Source organism: Aquila chrysaetos, chromosome 16 (assembly GCF_900496995.4).
Source record: "Aquila chrysaetos chrysaetos chromosome 16, bAquChr1.4, whole genome shotgun sequence".
Classification (NCBI taxonomy): Eukaryota; Metazoa; Chordata; class Aves; order Accipitriformes; family Accipitridae; genus Aquila; species Aquila chrysaetos.
Genome location: NC_044019.1, coordinates 19994426 through 20013381, shown reverse-complemented (window position 1 = coordinate 20013381; position 18956 = coordinate 19994426). Strand labels below are relative to the sequence as shown.

Genomic DNA, 18956 nt, shown 5'->3' with positions numbered 1-18956 from the left:
ATGTTCTAAATAACCTGCTTTGTATAAGCATGGTAGTGCCCTGTTTTTTGGATTATCCCATGAGATTGTGACAGAAGGTCGATTTTTAAATCGAAAGTGTGGCTGACCTTGCTAACCTGGCTGCAGAACTTGGGAGGCTCATTAGATTCCAGAGGGGAGTAGAAAGCCAAGGCTGTAATGAGCAGAATCTCCTGGCTTCTGCTATTAAAAAGATCACTAAGATCTGGTCGTCTCTGGCAGCTCTTCATCTTCCAACCTAATCTGAAGTGCATTGATATCCCCAGTTTAGACTGCGTTATTAAAAGAAAGTCAAAGTGGCCTTTGAATCAGACTCAAATTTGGGGAGAAAGGGACCAGATTTAGAGATGGGGGGGTACTAAAGGAAAGGAGGAGTGAAATTAAACCCATTTAAATGGTAAATATGTTTTTTGTCTCTTATCACCTGTATGCTATTTGCCTGTCAATCGGACAATTCAAGTGCAGGGTTTAGGGCTCAGTCTTGGAGGATGTTGAATCTCCACCTTCAGATGCCATTGACTTGCCACAGAAATTGTTCCTTATTTTGGGGTGGGGTGGGGGAGGGGGATTAATTCTTGAGGAAATTGTAATTCTTGTTTTATGGTAATAAACCAGGCTGTAGGATTTTTCCCTTTATGGTGACACACTCATATATGATCAACTAGAAAATAATATACATCCCTAAAAACTTCCTTTAGTAAGTGGGGAATCTGGACAGGGCAATGTTAATTCTGGAGAATATTAATGTGACTCATAACAACATTTAGTTCTTCAAAAAACAAAAAGCCAAAATTTACATCTGGAAAATAAAAGACGTGGCATTCTCTCTTGCCAAAATTATTCCAAGTCTGTGTAAGACTTTTGCATTTGAAGGGAACACAAAGTATTGTTGCTTATCTCCTAATATCTAGATATACTCACAGAGAAAGGAGGGTTATTTCCCTGGAAACTGTAGTATTTAAACTAGTGGACTGGTGGTTGACACACAGCGTCTTAAATGTTTAATGTAGAACTGTTACCTTCAATAATATTGCAAAATAAAGTATTCTTACTGAGGGAAAATAGCTTTAAGTAGCTTTTGGGATAACTCTAAATATTCCTTGTGTGATTTAGGACAGAAAGTGTTCAACTAAGTTGCTAGTAAGTGGTATACATATTTCCTTTTTAAAAAAATGGGTATGTTAGTCTCAGTTCTTTGCTGTGAATAACCTATTGCTTCTATCCATAGTTGGGATAACTGGGTATCTGTTTTAGACCTCTTTTGTCTTGTGTATACTTGCAGAGGCGTGAAGGGATGATCAGCATCATCTACCATTCTATAATGTGGTAAAGGTCTGGTTTCTGTGCAGTTACTCCTACAACTTAGTTGATATCTGCTGTGACTGTAATGTAGCATACGTATACTGAAGCAGATTTTAACTGAAATATCTCTGACACTGACCTAGCCATGGCAGTGCAGCAGCTCAGTATCAGCTAATCCCTTAAATACTTGCCAACTTCCCTGGAAGGTTTTGGGTTTTTTTCCCCAGTGCCCACTTCTCTGCTTCTGTGGCTTTCCTGACACCTGCTTGTGAAAACTAGTTCCTTGGGTTTGTATTCAGTGCTCTGTAGTCACAGCACTGGGCAAAATTATTGCACAGGAATGGTTTAGAACTGAGGTCAAAGAAACAGGACAAACTGCAAGAGTACAAATTGCAAGACTGCATACTTAGTGACCGATAGCAAGAATTTATTATCATCAGGGACACAGTATCATACAGAGAAATGAGAGAAATGACAGATCCAGTCAAATAATGATTACTACCCATCGCTGTGTTGCATCTGTGCAAAAGGCAAGTGCCCTCCCTGAATACATGAATCAAGATGCTTTCCATACGTTATAGGAAAGCATTGGGTATTGGACAAAAAGTGGAGTTGGGTAATGCATCAGACGTTCATGAGACCTCACTTCTTTGGTTCTGTACAGGTTTCACTGGCCAAGTTCAAAAAGGTGTGCTCAAAACCGGAGTAAGTGTAGATGTCGGAATGCAGAACATATCCTACAGGAGAGGATTAAAGAACACGACTAGATTGTTAAAGTATACAAAACATAAACATGATTTACTTTATGATTACAGGTACAATGCTAGCAAAAAACCAAACACTGCCCACTTCAGGCAATTGAGGTTCAACTCCAGAATGTTCCCTTGACTCTTAGAAGTGAAAGCAGATTTGCAAGTTATGCTTCTCTAAATAACTCGTGTACTAGTAATGTCAAACTCCTCTGGTTTCCTTATATCTATAGTTTCACACTGTCCAGCAAATATTATGTACGATGGCAAATAAAAGCCAAGATACATTCCTTACAAGGCATGTGAGAGACTTGATCCTGCTTTCTGGAAAAGCAGGCCAAAATCACAGAAACGAACATGTAATACAGTGTTTCTGCAGGTTAAAAATGTAGGATTTTAAATATGATTTTTTTCATGCTTTTCACAGGACCGTCGAATAGAGGAGTTAACACTATTGCTAAGCCAGTACAGGAGGGTGAAAGAGATAATGATTGCAGCTCACGGTAAAATGTCTTGTCAAAAATTTCCTGATATCAGGTCTCTTAAAAACTGCATGCATGACAACTGCTATTTGTTGTCCTTTTAAATATATGTGTACGGTAATATATATTTTATTATGCATGTATTTGTATCATGTTGGAGTGCTACGAGAGTAAGTATACACTCTTTCAGGTACAGAGGGAACCACAGTATGTCTTCACCAGGCTTGTGTGTTATGGCCTGTAGTTTGTGGAGATTTCCTTTTTGTTTCCTATGCTGTAGGCAGTACAAAAAAATAGGGCCAAATCTGTCTGGAGATTTAATTACAACATTACTATTCAGCAGGACTCCTGTGACTGAATCTTACGCTCTGCTCCATAAGTCATAACCTAAAATTTGTTCTACATCAGTCAATAGTAAATCCCTCTTTGGAGCCTAATTTTGGTGCTGTATGGTTTTTTAGATGTTGTCATTAAGGATTCTGATGGATAAGGAAGGATGACTGATGAGATTACTGCTCTGGTTGTACATCCATGTGAACTGCTGCTCATCAGTCGGGTCTAAAGCACTGCAGTTTACCTCCTTATGTGCCAAGGCAATCTGAAGTCAGCAACTGCTCTCCTGAAAACACTTTGCTGTATACTGCAGTGGGGCAGGAGCTTTGCCTGCAGAACTCCTACATCCATGTAGCGATGGCTGGGTAGACAGCTGTGGCCATGGTTTTCTTAGCTGCTCCATGCAGTCCTGTCCCTCCTCGCTGACGGGACTCCTGTAAGTCTCTGCCACAGTGCAGGCCTACGACATGTGTCCTTCGTGGCCAAAGCTTCATACTTCCTTTTTCGCTGCTGCTGGTTGCCATCCCCTCAGTTGTATGTAGGTTTTAGAGCCCAGACCAAAAGGAATTATAGCAAAAAGGGTGAAAAGGAGGGAGCAAACAGCAGGACGTTCATGCACATGTAGAATTTGCCGACACGGGCAATTAGGAAAGTTCATTCAAATTAGCTAAAGGCAGGAGTTTACAGTATTCTTATTAAATTATATTATATCCCTTTCAAGAATCTATTATTCAAAATTAAAATGACATTCAGTTTGATTTAAATTCATTCATCTGTAGGAGATGAATAAAGTATGCAGATAGATATTAAGTTTGTATGCTGTTTCCTGTGACCACTATGAGTAACCGTTTTTTACAGTGTAAAATGCTATCAGGAGACCTTAGTGGATTATGAACATTAATTAATTAAATACATCATCCTATATTCAGATTTCCTACACCACAGTTCAATTCAGGAATGGTGGTAATGATCAGCTTCCAGCCAGCTAGTGTTAACGACACAATGTTCTCCTTTTATGTCACATTTTTTATATGGTATGCATAAAAGGGAAGCTGATCTCAGGTAAAACTTGATACTGTTAGGAGGACTCTTTTCTCTTTTGCTGAAAAGAGTTGCAATGAATATAGTAAGTTCTGTTGCCCTTCCCTTTACACTAGGAAAAATCCTGAGAGCTGACTAGGCAAGTTCTGGTTTGGAGGGAACAACTGAAAACCCATGGTTGCTTTGGTGCACACAATATTATATATTTAACTTCAAAATCTGGGGGGAAATCTTTGTCCCATTTCTCATTTATGCTGCAGGAAGTGGAGTGGGTTTTAGGACAATCTCATTTTAAGTTGCCACCTTAGTTTTCAGGACTGAATTTAGTCTGGGAAACATGACCTTCTGAAAGGACAGTTTTGTTCAACGTACATCATCACGTTAACAAACACAATACTTTCAGGTCTTGTATGGCAGAATGGAAACTTGTATTTAACACGCAACAATAGGGAACAAGTGTCAGGTAAATCTCTCTCTCTGAATATTCATTGTTTAAAAAAAAAAAAAAAAAGTCTCTCACTTGATAGTGTTCTGAAAGGAGATCCAAAGGTGTGATTGTAGCTTTTGGAGACCTATTGATCTTAACTCCCAAGACAGCTACACCACTGTTACCCTGAGAGTAGGTGCTCTCAGCAGTAACCCCTGCCGTTCCGCTCTCCTTGGCCCCATCCTGGCTGTACAGATTTGAGTGCACCATCCCCCTGTGGGACGTGGTTTTTGGAGGACACTTGTGTGCATGAGCAAGGAGCAAGCCATGACGCTCTGGATTATTGAGCTGGTACTGCAAGGGAGTATGATGGTGTTAATGTATGCTAATATAGATGTTCAGTACAGTGTAAATAAAAAAACATTGATGCTCAGCATAATAAAACAAAAACAAACCCCAATACCTGTGTAGGAACTAGAGTGTATACTGACATTGCCCACACTGAGGTACGTACTGTGATGGCTACAATATTATCACAACCCAAATGAGCTTGTTACCTTACGTGTGTTTGTGGGAGTTTCACGTTTTGGTTCCCAACAAATATCTCCCTTGATTATTTATTTTTTTATTTCTAGAGGTGTGTTTTAAAGGTTCCCTTTGAAGTGTAACCTCTGCTTAAAAACTTGGTAGAATCAATGGGTTGAAATCTTCTGTCTGATACCCGTTTCAAATAATTACTTGACAGAAACGCAATATATTATAAGTGTTTCTTATTTCTGCTTAAGGCAAGCTACAAACCATGTTGACAAAAGATGACTGACTCTTCACCATAGGTAGTACGTTTATTTAAAAAGCCATTAAAGCAGGGCAGCTGCTTGAAACAGCCGCTGACAGTTTAGCAAAATGTAAAGGAGCTATATCCTGAACTCAGCTATAGTGAGCTCTTTAGTGCTAACTGAAGGGCTGTGTACCAGCAACCATAGCGTAAGTTTTACTTCATACCCTGAAGGGCCAATGGTGAGTATCAGGCCTGCTGGCAGTCTTTGTAGCTGAACAGCATGATAACCGAGCTCATGTCTAATGAGTTTTCAAGTGATCTCTCTTCTGATAGTGCCAAGGCTTAACCATAAGATTTGATGTTTTTTCATAGCTGCCTAGAGCTGCTGCACCTCTATCACATAAATTAGGAATTATTCATGTGCTTAAAGGTCAGTCTAAATTTCTCCATCATGGCATAGCAGCCTTTCCACATCCTGTTTGCAACCCTATGCGTAGGAGATCTCCAGAAAAAATTTCTTACTCAAAATACTCCAGAGACTTGCTGAGCACTAAATATTCAGACCCTGATTTTGTACTGCAGCTTTGACAATTTAGGAATAAAAATCCTACTAAATAATGAATTTGGAGTATTTCAGTATTTGTTTAGATCTGGGATATCCAGACAAACCTGGAGCGTGTTTAGCTTGTTCATCCTTGAACTGAGCATGGGGCACCACATTATGATACAGATAATGTCAAACATGCATACTACCTATAAAGCGATACACTGTAAGTAAGAAAACGTACCAACTTGAACTTGCCTCAGAACATCAAACTGAATGAGAGTGGTTCATAAGCTGCCCCATAAGCAGCTCAGCTACTCACAGCAGAGCACAGCATATAAGTGGAAGTGATAAATTTGTTGCTCTAATGTTAAGCAGCTTGCTTGTAAGTAAGAGCCCAAAGGAGGGGTGGGGAGCAGGGAGGCTGGTAAACTACATGCATCAGATGAAGGCTGAAGGGGAATTTAGAGACTGTAGTATTTAGACTGTCTGATATGGTCCTAAATGTGTGGGGGGGGTGGGGTTGTGTGTTGCCTGTTTCTCTCCTTTTCTACTTCTAATTTTTAATGCTCACAGGCTCTTCTGTCTCTGGTGGCAGTGAAGAGGAACTTGAGACAACTTTAAGGAAGTGGAATCTTTTGAATAATCCTCAAGGAGAATTATTTAAAACAGAGGTACTTAGTAAACATGTTTTAGAAGCAAGTTCTGCTGTATATATGATTTGTTTGTATTGGTTTCTCTGTAATAGCTAAAGTAATGTAGATGAGGGTTTGGCCCTGGCTGAATTTTTGTACTTCTTGGTACGGGCACGATAAGATTCAGAATCAGGCACTAGAGTTACAGGCTTGAAACTCTTATATTTTACATAGGTCTCTTCAGGAGAATTGTCACCAGCTGTGCTCTCTCCAGTGCCACACAAAGCTATGGAAATCAGGTAAGATCTTTGTTTCTTGTTTTTTGTGTGAATTGTCCTAAGTCTGTATTATTTAATCTGTTTAACTCTTGGCACCTTGTCTTGCCTGTTCTTGGCTTTGCAAGAACTTTTGGGTAGTTGTGAAAGGAGTGCTTGCCATGGCAGTTTGCAATACTTAGTTGTATAAGGTTTGAATTACAGGAATAAAATTAGCACTTTTATATATCAGAAGATATATGTATTTTAGTACTTAAAACAGTATATTTTATTTCTGATTTAAAGTGGAAGCATTCCAGTATCTTCAACTAATTTAACCTCTCCCCAAGAGGAATCTTTGGAAATCATAAACAGGTAAGAAAGAGTAACTTTAATTGAAATGTATGACATACAGCCAGAATTTTTTTTTTTATAATTCTGCCTTTTTCCATTTTTAAAGTCCCTTAATGTTGTACACTGTTCACAGAGTTGTTACCTTTTACTTTTGCTTGTTAAGAGCTTCTCAAAAGTCATCTATAGATAAAAGGTTTAAAACTGCACATTGCACCTTGTTGCCTTTCACTGTTGATCAAAGGATGTCAAGTTGCTGTTTCTGACTTCATCTATTGCAGTTCCCAATACTATGAGTTTTAGGCTAAAAATAAAATAAATGAATCTTCTAATTTTGAATTATCTGTTATATGCACACATTATGTGATATATACAGCTGTCATATGATACAGTTGTGGCATATGCACATGTACTACGTTGTATTAACTGTTGCTTTTTTGCTTGTCATTATTTTAAGGGTTCCACAGAAAAAAAAGTCAAGTAGTTTAGAAGACTTGCAGAGTGAATCCCTGGAAAAGGTTGGTTTATTTGTAATCACAATTTCTGGTGTATTTAGTATAATGACTAAAAGATAAAGGTCAAGTATAAATATTCTTTTTGTTTCACATAGTAACCCTAACCACCAGTAACATTGTATGTGAGGAAAAAAGCCTTAATGATGAAACAGTTCAGGTTCTTTTTTTACCCCGTTGCCAAGCTTACAATAAACAAACTAGTTGACACACCCATATGTACGCATCCTCAAATTCAGCTTTTCACCTGAAAGAGAACAAAAATATTTAAGAGAAATACAACAAATAATGAGGAGTCATTTTGTTGAACTGCAGTATTATTTTGTTTATAGGTAATCGTTTTTAAAATAATTTTGACTTCAAAATCACTAAAAATGTTAAGGCAGCAAATCCTGAAAGTAATTAAATATTGGGACTGAGTATTTCCACATAGGATTCCTTTTTGAGTGTTTTCACATAAATATAAGTGTTGCTCCCTAACTTAGACTTTTAATATAAATGGCATTCCTGAAGATGGCAGTGATCCTGCCTTAGTTAAAACAGCAGGAGCACTGTTATTCATTCAAAGGCTTAACTTCATTCCAGAATAAAGACTTTCCAATTTACAAAGTCTCATTACGTTATGGTCCATAGGCTTGTTTTGTCATTATGTACACTGAAATTTTTCTGCACTTGTAATTATGCTTTGTGAGATTGTTATTGACACTTTCTATACTCAAATGAGGCTTAATACTAGATTACCCACACCCAGTAATGCCATTTAAAATGGATACTAGTAATAGGATTGTTCCAGTTCTTCAAATGTTCTTAAATTTTTCTTAAATCTCTGAAGATGACAGTGACCAAACAGAGTATTTGAAATTTGTGTTGCACTCATTTGACTGTAGTCATATGTGACAAATCATTTCAGAACTAACATTTCATTCCATGTGGAATTTATGAAGGTCTGTTTTCTTTTCATAACTTTTAAATTATTTTCCTGTCTCAAATTAAAAAACTTAATCTGTCGATGTGATATGATGTGATAAGGCTGTACCTACACATTTAGGCTGTAAATCTGCTCTATCTGTTAAATCAGAGTCCATAGAGGAACAAGAAACCACCAAGGATATGAGAGAATTGTAGCAAGCCAGCCCCATGTTCAGCAAGGCATTTAAATTGTATGCCCTAATTTAGGCATGAGGCTTCTTAGTGTAATAACTGAGACCCCCCTATGCGTATGAGTGAGTGGCTAAATGTGAAATAGTTACAACCAAAACTAAGGCCAAGAAAACTTGTTTTGCTGACTCAGCATGACGAGACTTTGCTTCTTTCATTAAGTCCAAAAGAACCTGTGCTAGCGGCATTGTTTACTGCAGCTATTCTACTTTGCACAAAACTCAAATTCCAATTACGTCCAGCAATAATAATAATAAAACAAAACACATTGGTGTCTCTGACCTAGCTGTGCTGGTATTTTTATCACTTCATTTCTATCACAGCTCTTTATGGTTTCAGCTGGACACATACAGTATTGTGAATGTTCTTTTTTTGTGTCAGTCATTTTCATATTGTTTTAACTGTTAAACAGCTGCTATGTTCCCAGCTTAAAGTTAAGTCTAAAGAGACCACCCAGAAGCCTGAAAATAGAAAAATTCGTTTGATCACAACAGAACCTGAACAGGGCCCGAATTTTGTAGAGTGATTTGAACAAACACATTTAGTATTAAGTATTTTATTGAAATGATGTGAAGAGATAACAGACCTTGTAATATATTGTCAATGCATTAAGTAGTACCACAATAGTAATAAGACTACAATTGATGTTCTGTGTATGTATGTTAATACTAACATTTGTCTGTTGCTTTTTTCCATAAAACTTTGAAATTACCCTCCCTGCAACTCCGTAGTATGTAGACGGAAAACCAGTACAGCCTGTTGTAGAACAAGAGGTATATTAACTGTAAACTCTCTTAACGTTTATCTGTTGTGATGTGCTATGATGGTATGGCTGTGTTTTCATTTTATATTAATTTTCTTTTTATAATATTTGTGTAGTTCCAGTACTGACAAATTCTGAGAACAGGGGTAGGGATTTGAGAGGGAATTTTTTTTTTAATCTAAAAGCTTTTATATGAGGTTAGAAGCTGAAGTCAGTCAATTTCAGAAAATACAGTGCTAATGTAATAAGCAATTTCTCTACTCATTTAACTTTTGGTACAAGTCAGGAGGTACTCCTGCAGTTGCCAAAACAGGAGCAGGGGTGAGGAATTGAGAAATCTGGACTGCAGTTATAGTATCACAAAGATCCCTCTAGGCCTCGAAATAAGAATAGATAAACCAGTGGTCATCTCATTATATATTCATGTATCATCCTGTCACAGACAATGTTTTAAAAATAATTTTGTTAGGATGGGGTTACTAAATAGAGGCATACTGTATGTTTCTGTATATTAAATACGTTTTGCATATTTTCAGTACGGTTTTCCTACATAAGCTCCTTTCTGATACGAAAACATTTACCAATACGAGCTTATTCCAAAACACACATTGAATGTACACCACTCCCAATAATGTCAATTGGAGTTGCAGGTTCATTGCTTCTCTGGAAAAGCCTCTATATTCCTATAGTTTTGGCAGTTGTAGGATATACATTTTTGCCCAGAGTGATGGTTCCTTCATCTTTTCATTTGGATTCAGTATTGAAGAAATCTCAACATGCCACTTCCAAAACTGTAGACAAGTACCTCTGTGAAACACATACCTAGGCTGGAAAAATACCTTGTTAGGCTCAAAACTATCAGATTTATATGCAAGTTCTGATCTACCCTTGTACAAGGGGCAAGAATGCCAAGTAGTTGATCACTGAAAAATTGAACACAAGGAAAATTAAGAGATACTCTATTTTTAACAAAGCCTACCTACCAGTTCCCTTTCAATACAATATACTGGGACTCTGAGGACCACCTCTTGTGAGCTCTGTTGCCTGGAGCAAGGTCCTTCCAGCATAAGTAGTCTCACTGATGCTAGTGAGGCTGTGTATGTGTACCATAGCTGCAGGCAAGCATTACGTTAAGACTCTTATTTTAGCCTAACGTGGACAAAAATTGTAGAGTCAGCAGCCGTTCTGACTAGCCCTAATACAGCTCAGTCTATGCCTTTTTTCCCCATATATCCCAGCATATATCAAAAGTATACCTTGTGCTTAGGTTCTATAATATAATTGGCAAGTATATATTTAGCTATAATTACTTTTTTTTAAAAACCTTGCATTTGTAATGTTATCTATACAAAGAGATCTTAATTCGTACAAAAGTTAAATTTCTGTACTCTGACTTTATTGTTGATTCTTATTAGTTATTAATGGTGGTGGGCAAATATGTTTGATAAAATTTGAGTTATACAAATACTTTTGGCTTAAATTCCAGCAAGATATAGTTGTGAGGCAGAAACATAGACAGACTAGTGAAAAATAGGGCAAAAATTTGACAGAGCAAAGAATGGGCTGGGAAGTAACTAAATGCATTTCTGGCACTATCGAAGTTGACCTTGGAAGGACCAAATTATTATATATAGTGCCAGGGCCCTAGAGGAAAGGGAGACAGCATAAAAAATTCTTATGACAAAACCAGGTAATATTGAACATATATTATATTTTAATGTAATATACAGTCTGGCTGAAGTGGGAGGGGCAGACGGGGGAAGAGAAGGCTGTGTCTTAGCTAGAAAACTTTGTCAGTCAACTATTGGATTTAAACTGAATTACCTGTAAGCAGGAACGTGAAGGGGGTGGTGTCATTTTCAACCATGAACTTCAAATACTTTTTCTCAGCTTTTAAAATATTGTGTACTGGAGTGCAAATGCTAGGAGTGATTTGATTTTGTGTTTATTTTATTTTTCTCTCTTTAAAAAAACCCAGAGTAAGCCACTTGTTAAAGGCAGCAAGTATCAAACCTTGCCAGGAAAGCTGCCTCGACCCTTACAGAATGGAGAGCAGGGAACATACAATTCGCCAGACGGCTGTGGCATGAATGACAATGAGGACAACAGCATCCGGGGCCTGAGTATGTATCCACGCCGCCGAGAGGGTTATGTAGGGAGGGAGAAAAAGCAAACTGTTTGAGGGAATGGGACGGAACATGGTATATAGTCTGCTACGCCAGAACAATGGACTATGATGTTCACATGATTCAGTTAGGTAAAGTTCTGCCTCTTTTTTTAACAATGTACCAAAAATATTGCACATTAGCTCACTGGAGAGTAAAGGATAGTTTTAAGCTAGAGCGTTCTTTTCTGATGATACAATTGGCTGATGTCATTGATAGCATAAGTAATGAAGAGACAGTCTTTTGGAGATAGTGGACAGAGCATTCTGAAAGTCAACAAATCTGTAACTAAAAACTGGAACTTCTAGAGATGCAAACACATTGACAATATGAATAAGCAGTATTTTTTACAGACACACTTCTGATGCTCACCTGAGCTTGCTGATCTGTTTTCTTAAAAAACAAGCAAGCAAACAAAAATGCACAGCCAAGTACGTCATCAGTACTGCTAAAAAATGTATGCTAGATTGGTGTATTAAAACAAACAAACCCGTCCCTTGCCATCCCACTGCATTTTATGTGTGAAACTTTACAATATAACTAGCACCAACTTGCATGTTTCAGGCAAAAGTCTAGTATCAGCACTGTTGGTTGCTGTAGCTTGTGGGGACCCATAAGTGAAAAATTAGCTTGCTAGGTGCAAAACATCAGTGGATTTTGAAAATATAAGTATATTGTTATTCCACAACCATAGCCATGTGTGGAAGCCTATATTAATTTCTTTTCAGTGACATCTTAAGCATGGATTTACTGACAAAAAGTATTACAGTGAGGCACAGAACGAGGTATTTGCCAAGGACTGAAGAGCCTGGGACCTCAGGCACAAGAGCATCCCTTGCCGTTTTGAAGTGTTCCTACACTTGAAAAGTTATAGTGGGTTTTTTTGTTTGGTGGGTGTCATGGTTTAACCCCAGCCAGCAACTAAGCCCCACACAGCCGCTTGCTCACTGCCCTGCAGCGGGATGGGGCATTCAGAAGGGTAAAAGTGAGAAAACTCGTGGGTTGAGATAAAGACAGTTTAATAGGGAAAGAAAAAGCCGCGCACACAACCAAAGCAAAACAAGGAATTCATTCCCCACTTCCCATCGGCAGGCCGGTGTTCAGCCATCTCCGGGAAAGCAGGGCTTCATCCCACTGAACCGATACTTGGGAAGACAAACGCCATCACTCCAAACATCCCCCTGTTCCTCCTTCTTCCCCCAGCTTTATATGCTGGGCATGACGTCCTATGGTCTGGAATATCCCTTGGTCAGTTGGGGTCAGCTGTCCCAGCTGTGTCCCCTCCCAAATTCTTGTGCCCCCCCCCAGCCTGCTCGCTGGTGGGGTGGGCTGAGAGGCAGAAAAGGCCTCGGCTCTGTGCGAGCACTGCTCAGCAGTAAGGAAAACATCCCTGTGTTATCAACACTGTTTTCAGCACAAATCCAAAACATAGCCCCATACCAGCTACTATGAAGAAAATTAACTCTGTCCCAGCCCAAACCAGCACAGTGCGCTTTTATTTATTTTAAGGCCTCATGGTCCTAAAAAGCTGCTAGGGTACTGTAGTTTCAAGATTCCAATAGGCTGTGGGTTGTTTAGGTTTTTTTAAAAGAGTTTTTCTGTGATTGCAACACTGTAGGTAATGCATGAGCCATGCCATTATGTCTTTAACTGCAGGATTATCCAAGGATGGGTGATCTTGTAAAGAAAAATGTTCTTTTTCTAGAAACAAGCAATGACTCCTTACAATACACTGAATTAACAGATTTATTTTTTTTTTTTAATGCAGGTTGGTTTAGTCTTGCATGTGCAATAAACTCATTACACCTCCAATTCTACATTTCAGAGGAATTTGACGTAATCTTAGACATTGCTTCATTTCAGATACTCTGCAGGCTTTGTAGAGCTCTGCAGTATATGCTTAATGTGTTAGAATTGTCTAAGAATAGTTTAAAAACAAACAAACAAACAAATCAGATAAATGATCATCCCTATCTAACTAAGATGACCTGTACAGAATTCTTGGGGCTTGTGCACACCAATGCGTATTCACTTTCATATCAACCATAACTGCTGCTTTTCTTTTTGTTTCTGCTTTTAATGCTTAGCTTACTACTTTGCTCTTCTGTAACTTTATTTTGCTGGTGTTTTATATCTTCTTTGCTTCTTCATCTGGCTTTCTGCTTCTTGGGATGACTGAAGATCGCATCAGGAGTGTCAGTGCACCAGTGCTAGGTACTGTATCCAAACAAGATGCAACTTTAACATGAATTTTGCTGCTTACTTTTTTCCTTTCCTTTTTCCCTCCATTTCTCTATGAAATATTAATCCCAAGTGGGCCATCCAGATTGAATTCCTTAAGTGCAGTACTGAAGTGAAGTAACAGCTTTTGCTGTATGGCATTCAGATGAGATTTCTTTTTAAGATACTTATTCCTGGTTTCATTCTGTTTTCACTGAAGTCAACAGAAAAATTCCCACCGATTTTGATGGAGCAGTTATGGTATTAAGAATAGGCAAGGCAAGAGTCTGAAGAATCTGCTTAGGTTTGAAGACCTTAAACTAAAATAACAATACTATTTTACCCAATGTTTTATTATTTTCTTTTTTTGTATCAAATGTACAGCTACTATTTTTTTACCTTCTGAGCATGGTTTTTTAATACAAGAACAATTTTATAGATATTTTTACTTTTTTATTATGTTCTGCATTGAAAAGTTAGTCTTCCAGATAATAACTTTGTTAATAATTAGCATAAAATGTGGCTATATTACTGTTCTTAATGCAGGAGAAACAGAGAATGTGGATGGCACAGTAGTCTCGGATGACCTTTCACCTCTTTCTTCGGGAACAGATTCAGGACCACAGTCTCCATTGTCTCCAGAAAACAGAAAGAGTCCAAAAGGGATCAAGAAAATCTGGGGAAGGTAAGGTTGTTTTGTTTTGTTTGGTTTTTTTTTTAGTGCCCTGTCAAAGCATTTCAGCTGAGAATGAATCTAGTACTCAGTAAAAGCTACAATATCTACAGCAAGAATAAAGTAAAATTCAGGAAAAGAAGAGAAAGCAGCTCTGTGATTGTATGGGGGTGTCTCTGTACACATGGGTATAGAAAAATGGATGGTGATGTTCCCAGCATCATGCTGTTGGGAAAAAATAAGACTCTTGTCATCTTAATGAAACTGTTGGCATTCTAAATTATTAGCATTAGCTATGAAAAATTAAATGATAGTAAGTTTTTCATTACAGAAGGCATCAGGTAAAAAAATGAGAGAAAACAGGAGAAACAGAAAGCAGGGGGACTGAGTTTTACTGTGTTCACTTTACCTGCTTCTGGACAGCAGACATTTACAAGTCTGGCCTCCAGTGTGCATTATGAATTGGACTCGAGGGTTATGACTGCTCTGCAGAGCTTTTTTTTTTTTCCTTTCCTCAGAGTTAGGTCTAGACAGCATTTGCCTGGAACTTCTTCAGCTACTACTTGAATTAGATGTTTGTGGTTTACAGGAGGATTAATACAGCTTCTAGTTGTCACTATAGTTGCCATACGAAACAAATGTTCTCTGTTGCAAGCTAATAGTACTATCGTGGCACTCTTGTCTTGAAAGAATAAGAAGAACTCAGTCAGGTAACTTCCCTGCAGACGATCTGGGTTTGGCAGAGTTTCGAAGAGGTGGTCTCCGTGCAACAGCTGGACCTCGGTTATCCAGATCAAAGGAAACCAAAGGCCAGAAAAGGTAATGGTTCCTTCTTTACCTTGCACAGCATATTATGCGGTATTGTTAAGTGTGCTGAACAGCCAAACCCTCTTCTTGTGAAATATGCTTTTCCCAACATACTTCGTGACACGTGGAATTCCACAACAACTGGAAAGAATTTCTCTGGTAGAAAATGTATCCTGAGAAGCTCCCCTGTCTGCGCTCCTTCAACTGCAGGCTGCAGCACTAGCTGTTTGTCAGAGTGTCAAAAATTTCACCTTGTTAAAGAACTAGGAAACTTATCATCTCCCATGGGAACATCTGCAAAGTGATGAGGATTCAGCGATTCCCTTTTGTCTTTTCAAATAGAAAATGGGAAATTCTTATTCACAGCCCCCCCCCAACTGTTCACGAGTTGAGGCTGGGCAGCCAAATTAACAGGACACTAGTACCACAGCACATACTGTGAGAATGGCTGCTGGCTTTTATTATTGCACAGAACAAAGCACACTAATACATACGCTGTAGTACTGCCTCTGGCACATGATGAGCTTTCTGACAATAACCATAATTCCTTCCTTTAAGACTTTTCAAACATTTCTTGTACTTTTCAGTGACTACAATGCTCCGTTTGCTCAGTGGAGCACTGAAAGAGTTTGTAACTGGCTTGAGGACTTTGGTCTCGGTCAGTATGTCATTTTTGCACGGCAGTGGGTGACTTCAGGCCATACACTGTTAACTGCGACACCTCAGGACATGGAAAAGGTAATAATCTGTAACTTTCTCTCAAGCAACCAAACATGTTGATTCTGTACAACCTGACCCCTTCAAACAGTTGGCAGTTCTACCTTTCTGAAATAGACACCTAATGAGATGAAAAGAGCCAGAGGCAAGGCAAACTATTTGTTAATGGTTATTGTTACAGGAAATGGGAATAAAGCACCCACTGCACAGGAAGAAATTAGTTTTGGCCATTAAATCAATAAATGCAAAACAAGATGAGAAGTCTGCACAACTCGATCATATCTGGGTGACACGTAAGTGTTTGAACTGTCATGGAATTGTTTGGAAAGGAATTTGCCCCACGGCTATGGATGGGCTGCCTGACACATGTTTGTTTAAGCAGTTAGCAAACATCTTTTTAAGAGCACCAAGTTTCAACATAGTAGTATGAGGATTTTTGCGGTGTTCTTGACATCACAGGGGATATTGTGGACAAAGCTGTTTGGTGGGAATTGCTTTTAGGCTTCTGGTAAGAGGCTGTCCTTTTGAAAGGTGAACAGGTAGGATGAGCTACCTGAATGCTTCAGAAGGAGCCAGCCCAGACAAGAAGGGGAGAAGGGCTTCATTCTCACTGATCTGGATTTGGTACACCATTGTTCTTGTATCTGCAGGATGGCTTGATGATATTGGTTTACCGCAGTACAAAGACCAGTTTCATGAATCCAGAGTTGATGGGAGAATGTTGCAGTACTTAACTGTGGTAAGCTACAATCCTTTTTCCTCAGTTTAACCAAATTTAACTTCAGAATGAGCACAGAATTTTACAATTTTCCTTTGAATGTGAGCAGTTCAAGTATTTTTTGCAAGACAGAAATAGCGCCAATAGTAACTCGTGTTGTCTAGCACATGATTACTATTCCTAAGGCACATAAAATAAGTCATGGTATATGTTATAGCTAACTTCTGCAAAGTCTTTCTTTCAATATCATGTAGCACACCACAATTAAAGGTAAAATGACCTATTTTACATGCAGCTTCTGCAGTGTATTGTTCTCCACACCAAGTTGGCAACGATATTCAGGAAACTAAAGATAAGCAGCAAATCCAGTAATTTGTACAGCTCTGACCACATTAGCAGCAAACCATGCACTACACATAGCCACTGTGTTTTCCAGTTTCCTTGCCCAGGTTTAGATAATTAAGTATTTGGTTTTGTTAACTGTGCTATGAAAAAAAAAAAAAGCCTCATTTAGCTGTTATCAAAAGTACAGCTTTGTCTACGCTGCTTAAAGAGCCTTTGTTATAGGAGTGTGGTCCCTACTGTTCGATGGTTAGGTGTGTGTTGCTGGCTGCAGTGATCCTACCAAAAACAGGATCTCACCTAGACCAGAAACAGCCCAAGTATTTTAAAACAGGATCTCAGCTAGACCAGAAACAGCCCAAGTATTTTAAAACTAGCCATGACCCTGGGTTTTACTTAATAGGCTACAAGCTCTCCTTCATTTTTTAGCCAGGTCTTGCTATGGTGCAATGTTTCCAAAACAAAAACAAACAAAAATACCCAACAAAAACCCCCACCCTAAAAAAACCCTCTTTAAAATATAAACTTTTCTTTTACCTAAACCACAGCTACTGTGGTTTATATAAAACTACAGAGCAAGCTTAAAATCTTTCTTCTTGGGGAAGGTACCTGTTTTGGTATGTATTCTGTGCCACTAAAAGGCGCTCTCCTTTACAGAATGACCTTCTCTTTCTGAAAGTCACCAGTCAGCTGCATCATCTGAGTATTAAATGTGCCATACATGTGCTGCATGTCAACAGTTTTAACCCCCACTGTCTACGCAGGAGACCTGTTGAGGAGGTAAAAGAATGTTTAAATAAATTAATTTAAACAAGCACTAATTACCTGATTCCAGCCAAAGGGGATAAAAAGTTAGCAGTGTACAATGATACCATAGAACCACTGCTACTAGGGAATTGCATCTAAAGCAGTAGGTAGTTATGCTCCTTTCCCGCTCTGGAATGTAGCATGTACTTACTGATAATAAAAATCTACTCAGTCCTTAAGTGCTTGAGCCACTTATTAGTTGAATCTCATGCACTTCTCTTCAGAAATTATCTGCTTAGTTTAAAGAAGTTAACTCAACTTCCGAGACAATCATTTGGAATGTTTTCTTTGCCTGTCCTAATTTTTAACCCTCAAATACTGTAAGGTTTTTGCCTTACCTGGTCAGCATAGTTTATTCCTTAGTATTAAAGACTGACAATAATACTGTTCTCAAAATGCTCCCTTTTTTTACACCTAGCATCCGTAATCTCTACTGTTATACTACTTGATGCAATATATGGGGTTTCATCTGTACTAGACTATGCCTGCCATGCCATCTTGTCAGAGGAGGGCTGAAAGAGGCCTTGAACAGAAACAATACCTTAGAATACTGCTCTTTGAGGAAGAACGATGTTTTTATCTGAACTGAGGATACATATTGTGAACATGCAGTGACAATGCAGGCTATAGTGTCATCATCTTTTCTGGTTACTTTAACAGAGTAACGTTTCACCTTCTGAAGTAGTTCACTGGTCCAATCACAGAGTGATGGAATGGCTCAGATCAGTCGATCTGGCAGAATACGCACCAAACCTTCGAGGAAGCGGAGTGCATGGTGGCCTGATTGTAAGAAGTTGTTTTAACATTTCACTACATATCTACTAAAAATTGACACACTGTAATATGAAACATCTTTTATCTGGTGTTTGTCAAGCAGGAGGAAACAAACACACCTGCAATGACAGCATGTTCAAGCCTTCTAAAGAGCCTCTTTATCTGATCCATGCATCTTAATTTTACAAAGGAAAACTAAAATAAAAAAAGGAGAGGCTAAAACATTTTTTTATGATCAAAGCTGAGCTGTGCGTAAGTGTTTAATAGCAGTACATAAAAAAAATTAAAAACAAACTGTACTATGAGAAAGTTACTTATTGATAAGGCATTGAGTGTTTCTTTGAGTGGTTTTAATAGAACTCTGAGCCACAGTAAGTAACTGTCCT

General features: G+C 38.4%; 2 protein-coding genes across 13 annotated transcripts in view; one reads left to right on the top strand and one right to left on the bottom strand.

Annotated features, from left to right (window-relative positions):
• PPFIBP2 (PPFIA binding protein 2) overlaps positions 1 to 18956 on the top strand; it is a 111124-nt gene that overhangs the window by 85953 nt on the left and 6215 nt on the right. For 9 of the 11 annotated variants that reach the window (XM_030039555.2, XM_030039557.2, XM_030039554.1 and 6 more), the window contains 15 exons: positions 2497 to 2572; positions 6251 to 6348; positions 6544 to 6608; positions 6870 to 6938; positions 7372 to 7432; positions 9316 to 9357; positions 11326 to 11470; positions 13694 to 13726; positions 14279 to 14417; positions 15096 to 15224; positions 15800 to 15950; positions 16111 to 16222; positions 16580 to 16668; positions 17647 to 17769; positions 18457 to 18582. In XM_030039555.2, coding sequence (XP_029895415.1) covers positions 2497 to 2572; positions 6251 to 6348; positions 6544 to 6608; positions 6870 to 6938; positions 7372 to 7432; positions 9316 to 9357; positions 11326 to 11470; positions 13694 to 13726; positions 14279 to 14417; positions 15096 to 15224; positions 15800 to 15950; positions 16111 to 16222; positions 16580 to 16668; positions 17647 to 17769; positions 18457 to 18582 — 1458 coding nt within the window. The remainder of the gene's footprint in view (positions 1 to 2496; positions 2573 to 6250; positions 6349 to 6543; positions 6609 to 6869; positions 6939 to 7371; positions 7433 to 9315; positions 9358 to 11325; positions 11471 to 13693; positions 13727 to 14278; positions 14418 to 15095; positions 15225 to 15799; positions 15951 to 16110; positions 16223 to 16579; positions 16669 to 17646; positions 17770 to 18456; positions 18583 to 18956) is intronic. The other 2 variants (XM_030039560.2, XM_030039559.2) reach the window with 2 other exon arrangements.
• The window catches only part of LOC115352015 (NADH-cytochrome b5 reductase 2), a 29749-nt gene continuing 19733 nt past the window's right edge, over positions 8941 to 18956 (bottom strand). The window contains exon 11 of one of the 2 annotated variants that reach the window (XR_003926984.2): positions 8941 to 9045. The gene's annotated coding sequence lies outside the window, so the exon portion shown is untranslated. Of the gene's footprint in view, positions 9046 to 14303; positions 14409 to 18956 lie in introns of those variants that run through there. The other variant, XR_003926983.1, reaches the window with a different exon arrangement.